Below are 6,000 nucleotides of genomic sequence, written 5' to 3'. Positions count from 1 at the left end.
CCAGATGTATATATGCAGTTCCTATCTCTTGATGCAAATCCAGTCCTCCATTACCAACTACCTCCTGGACATGTCCTAAAGGATATCCTAAAGGCTGGGTCATTGCCAGGTGTCAGGACCTAAGTCTTGCTACTAGACTCTTGATGACCCTGGAGGAGAGTGGGACTGATGACTTTGCACTGTCTCACTTAAACCCTGTTCATTTGCAAATCAAGACATCATCCTCCTGATGTCTTGGTTCTCCTCAAGAATGAAGGATGAACAATCCCAAAAGAACCTGAAATGCAACCTATCCAAATTATTCATCATCTTCTCTAAACTCAAGCCATTACCAAACGTCCTTATTTTTGATGAGGACATCACTATCTTGTCACCCAGGTTAGAAATTTTGGAATCATTTCTGACTCCTCTCTCCCTCACCTCCTACATCTATTCAGTTGCAAAATTTGTCCATGTTTCTCCCATCAGATTTCATTCACTCATGCTCCACTCATCCTTGTTCAGGTCTCTAACACCTCTGGTCTTGACTGTTAAAATTATTGATCTTCAATCCTACCTCTCACCCATTCTTCATAAACATAACTTTTCAATTTTCTCAAAGCACAAGTTTGTCCATGTCATTCTCATGCTCAAAAAAGCTTCAGTGGCTTTCTATTGACCCTGAGACAAAAAGGTCCTTTACAATCTAGTTCCCACCTACCAATCCAGTCTTATTTGACGTCACAAGGGGAGCCTTACTCCCTTTTGCTATTTGAGCTACAGCCAAAATGTATTGTTGCCAAACCTTGTCCAAAAGCAATCTCCTCTGCCTCCTGCCTCTCCCTAAGAAACATTCCCCTTCTCATCTCTATTTAGAAACTTCTTCCTTCATGGCCCAACTCTGGTGTCAGCTCCTTTAGAAAACCTATACCCATTTCTCTGACAGTGTTCTATCAAATATTTCTAGAGAGCTTGTGGGATCTCTCCTTAACTCCTATCATTAATTACCTTGTACTCTATTCCTATATGGCCCCAGTGGAATGTTGTAAGCTTCTTGAAGGCAGAGAGACCATATCATTTTTATCATTACCAAGTAAAGTGCTTCATACAAGGTAGAGAATCCATATTGAATTCGAATGTGTAGCCCTTCTTCCTTCAAGTTGCGATAAATTAAATATGGCCATTCTTATCACCAGTCCCTGAAGGAAAACATTGTTTACAGTTGCTATCCAGAGAAAGGCTTCTAAGAAATTATACCTACCCTATTTCCTCTCTATAAGCCATTTTACTGTGATCAAAAAACTGCTTCTAGCTGCACTCTCTGATTAAAAGTCCCTTACCCTCCCCCACCCCCCAATAACTGGTCTGCTCTCAGTAACTCATGAAATGGCGACGTTTAATGAGAACCCTTCTTCCCTTCCCCACCCCCTCCCCTGTATATATACATCTATAAAAAATTCAAATACAGCAAGTTACCACTGGGTTTGACTAGGATGAATGGGGCATTAAATACTTTGGGGAGGGTCAAGGTGAGGGAGGGCCATACAAAACAGGAGGTGGGAAGCCCTGGGGCCTGGGGAGACTGAAAAAGCATGTGGTGTGAGAATTTGTGACTGGAGGGAGAAAGGGCTAGTTCTTGGGAACTTATAATTCATCGGAGGCAAAGGCCCTGGAAGAGACAGCAGAGGGAACTAGAGCCAGAGGGGGCACTTGGGCCAGAGGTATGGGGAAAGTTGCTGGCATTAGGGGGTGTGTGAGGCCCCCTTACCCCCTACCCAAGTCCTCTGGGGCCCCCTTTGAGGAGGGGCCTGGGGGAGGTGGCCCAGATGAGGGAGGAGTATGTCTTTGGTGAGTGGGTTAGCTGTATGGTTCTCTCTCTTGCCTATAGGGGAGGGGGGGTGGAAGTCCCTCCTAAGTAGATTGTCCCCAGTCAAGGATATGGGGTCTCTAACAGGGGAAGGGGGAAGGCTAGAGACTGAGGGGCATGGAGGTTGGGAGACTGATTCAGAGAGCAAAGGGTTGGAGTGAACAGGAGCTCAGGGACCCAACCTGAGGGCTGGAGAGGAGGCAGAAAACCAGAGAGCCAAGGTAGGTGTCGGGGGGTGGGGGTGGGCAACAGGCTGCAGGGCCACAGGAAGAGAGAATGGTGTCAGGGAGCTTGAAGTAAGGGTATAGATTGGGGATTGGAGGCTGGAGGAGGGGAGTCAGGGGCCAGACTTGTCTCTAGAAAGTGAAGCTGGAGACAATATGAAACGTCCTCCTGACTGTGTGCAAAATAGAAAAACAAGAATCCCAACGGTAGCTTTTTGTTTTTGTTTTTGTTTTTTCCTGTTTGTGTATGTGTGTGTGTGTGTGATATTTTTTGTGAGCCTTTTGTTGTTGTTCATTTTTGTTTTCAACATTTTCTTCCACAGGAATGCAAAGAGGGACTCTGGGAAGAGAGGAGAAGGAGGGTGGTTAGCATGGTTTAGTCCAGCTTCTCAGATCCCAACTTTCTCTCTGCCCTGCCCTGCCCTGCCTCAATCCCAAGGGTCTTTGATCCTTCTTCTGGGAGCTGAACTTCAGGCTCTATGCCCAACTCTTCAGACTACCCAGATGCTGTCTCCCCTTCTCCATGACGTGGGCACATCTATTTCCCACAGCCTCCTCCTCCCTCCCAGGACTATTCCTTTGGGTACTCAGCAAAAGGCCCCAGCTGTTAATTAAAAAGAAAAAGGCTTATTTGCATATGATCTGCATATAATATATTTCATTATGAAAAGCATGGAAATAAGCTAAAAGTCCTCCAATTCCCCAGTGTCCTGACCTGGACACTGACCCCTCCTTTCAGGGTCTACTCTTCTCTCCACTAATGTTTCCCACCCACCATTACCACTTTCCCTGCATCCCCATCTGGAACTATACAATCTGTTTACCCTCTCTCACCTTGGTCCCATTCATTTCCCTCCAGTCCCCCTTGCTCTTCACCAACCCAGACTCACTAAATAAAGAGGCCAGTGGCTGCTATGGTGGTCACAGTCACGGTCACGGTCACAGTCAGCAGGAGGCCAGTTGAGGATCCCACACCATCCCCAACCTCTCCAGGATCACAGATCTTCGTGGTGGGAGGGGGGATGAAGGATGTGGTGGTGGTGGTGGTGGTCTCTGGGGGGAAGGGAAAAAACTCAGAGGGTCTGGGGCTTATATGAAACTGAGGATAGGGGAAGAGGTAGGAAAAGCTATCCATCTCTTTAGTGAAGGCTGTCTTCTCTCCTATTCTCTCTTCACCCTAATCTGGGAACCCTAGAGATCCAATCCATCCCAGATACAGATATTGGGAGTGGGGTGGGGGAAGGGCAGGAGGAAGGAAGATGAAGGACAGTTCTCTGACAAAAGGATGTTGAATGAGATAAGAACTATCAGGAGGAAATAGAGTTTTTACAAGAGATGTGTACAGTGGAACACAGATAGGCCGGGAGAGAAAACAGAAAATGATAATAGTTTGCATCTATATGGGGCTTCAAAATTTACAAAGCACTTTCTTTTTTTTAAGTTTTTTTTTTTTGCAAGGCAGTGGGGTCAAGTAACTTAACTAGGTAATTATTATGTATCTGAGAACGGATTTGAACTCAGGTCCTCCTGACTCCAGGGCCGGTGCTCTAGATCCACTGCACCACCTAGCTGCCCCCAAAGCACATAAAAACTCAGTAAGGGGGCATCTAGGTGACACAGTGGATAGAGCACCAGCCTTGGAGTCAGGAAAGGCTTCAGACACTTAAATACCTAGCTGTGTGACCTTAGGCAAGCCACTTAACCTCATTGCCTTGCAAAAAAAAAACAACAAAAAGAAAAAGAAAAAGAAAAAACTCAGCAAGCTAAGTGGTATATTATCTCTATTTTAGAGATGGAGAAACTGAAGCTTAGGGATATTAAATAACTTGACCAAGGCTGTCTAGATGGTAAGTAGTAGAATCAGACCTCAAACCCAAGAATTCTGATTTAAAGAGTAGTGCATACAGCCCTGCAGACAGGAGAGTTAGTTAATTAGACAGACAGATACAACAAATAATAGATTCTAAGAGTGTTTAAGTAGATAACGAAAGGATAAGGTATAGTGGGATAGATGGAAATGAGGATATTTGGAGCAGAAGAGGGTGCAGAAGACTGGGAGATGGACCAAAGGAGGCAGGTCAGAGATGGAGATGTGAGGAAGTCCCAGTAGGAGTAGAGTGGCTATGGAAGATGGGGCAGGGAATGACTCCAGGATTCTAACCTGGAGCCTGAGCCTCTGTTGTAAGGTATCTGGGCTCCTCAGTCCAAGGTGTGGCATGGGCGGCCACACTCCAGTCACTCCATGTCCCAATCTCATTGTCCTTAGCAGCCACCTGAATGATGTACTCCTTCCCAGCATAGGCATCGGTGATGGTGTGTGTGGTTCCATCTGACAGCTCCACCTGAAGAAAGTAAGGGAAAGCATTTATACCATGCCTACTAGGTTCTGGGGGTTACTTATGTCTTGATATCGTTGACTCATAAATGAAACAGTCCCTTCCTTTCGAGCTTACATCCTATTGAGGAAGAAAAATGGTAAATACATGTATACAAGTGGATGGGTAAGGGAAGGGGAGATCCAAGAGATCTGGTGAACTGAGAAGATAATTTGGGGGTCAGAGGATCTTAGATTTACATAAAATCCAACTACCAATGTGGAAGATGTGGAAGCTGGGCTCAGAGTTGTATGTCTGAGGTGGGATTCTAACCCAAGTCTTCCTGAGTGCAGATTCAGCACATTCAGCCCTTGCATCTGACTTTGAGGATAAAAAACTATCTGACTCCCATTCCCAGTCACAGATCCCTTTTCCTTCTCCCAACACTTCTCAATTCTTTATACTGTCTTTCCAGAGTTGCCACTCCCCCCAATCTCCTTCCATACCATTGGACCCAGTTGGTCCCCTCCTGATTTCCCCACAACAAGCCCTCAATCCCAACCTCTGACATTCCTCCCAATCTTTTTATCCTGGCTTCATTAAAAGGAAATGGAACCAGGGCGGCTAGATGGTGCAGTGGATAAAGCACCGGCCCTAGACTCAGACACTTAATAATTACCTAGCTGTGTGGCCTTGGGCAAGCCACTTAACCCCATTTGCCTTGCCAAAAATCTAAAAAAAAAAAAAAAAAAAAAAAGGAAATGGAACCATCCAGTAACATTATACCTCTACCAGACCCCAACTCTAAACCTTCACTTGCCTCACTCCCAAATGCCTTGAATTACAGAAGAGAGTGGATGAAATAGTGAGTGTCATCATATAGACTTGATCCCCACTACTGAAGGACATGATTCAGAACCCTTGCTTTGGCCCAAGACCACCCTCTCATGATTTAAGCCAGACATTCTTGGGTCATCCTTTTAGGAGACCTCCCAGATGTTCCCCTCCATAGTCTCTCCAACCACTCCCCTCCCTGCCACCAGCTGCCTCCCTCCATCTCCACTGCCCTTTCCCTTTTTACAGCCTGTTAATTTTATGGCCTACCGTGCCCGGCCGGACGCCGGCCCTTACCAGGGTTTCCTCTCTGGCCACCCCAAACCCCCATCATCTCTCATTACAGACCTTTACAGTCATTAGCGCCACTGAGGGGGGTCATTTATAAGGGAGCCTTTGGCGGGAGCAGAATCTGGCTGCTTTTCAGGGGGGAGGGTTGGGCTATCACCACCCACCAACCTCATTGCACCATCCCACCTGCCCAGCCCCCACCCTTTCCAGGCCCCTTTCTGCTTCATCTCAGCACCACTTACTTCCTCATTAACCTGCCGATGGGATGGCTATAAAGAGACTCATAAACAAGAAGGGACAGACGGAGCTGGGCCCACGTCCCTGCCTTGGGCCAGCCACCGCCTTCCCACCCCTTTCCCTAGCTGAAGCCCCATAGGACTCTGACTACACTGGTCAAGGACTCTTCCGAAGGAGCTTACAATGATGTTTAGGGGGACAGGAAAAAGGAAGAAGGAAGGTAAAGAGATGCCTAAGGATCCCTTCCCAATTT

At 46.6% G+C, this 6,000-nt stretch overlaps 1 protein-coding gene across 1 annotated transcript in view; it reads right to left on the bottom strand.

Moving 5' to 3' along the window:
- Window positions 1-2,959: 2,959 nt before the first annotated feature.
- Window positions 2,960-6,000, bottom strand: part of CNTFR (ciliary neurotrophic factor receptor) — a 78,888-nt gene continuing 75,847 nt past the window's right edge. Inside the window, 2 exon segments of the mRNA XM_074196571.1 lie at window positions 2,960-3,123; window positions 4,232-4,412. Coding sequence (XP_074052672.1) covers window positions 2,960-3,123; window positions 4,232-4,412 — 345 coding nt within the window.

The sequence above is a fragment of the Macrotis lagotis genome, chromosome 8 (genome assembly GCF_037893015.1).
Source record: "Macrotis lagotis isolate mMagLag1 chromosome 8, bilby.v1.9.chrom.fasta, whole genome shotgun sequence".
In the NCBI taxonomy this organism is placed as follows: Eukaryota; Metazoa; Chordata; class Mammalia; order Peramelemorphia; family Peramelidae; genus Macrotis; species Macrotis lagotis.
Note: the sequence above shows the minus strand (reverse complement) of the source record. Positions and strands in the feature narration are given on the sequence as shown.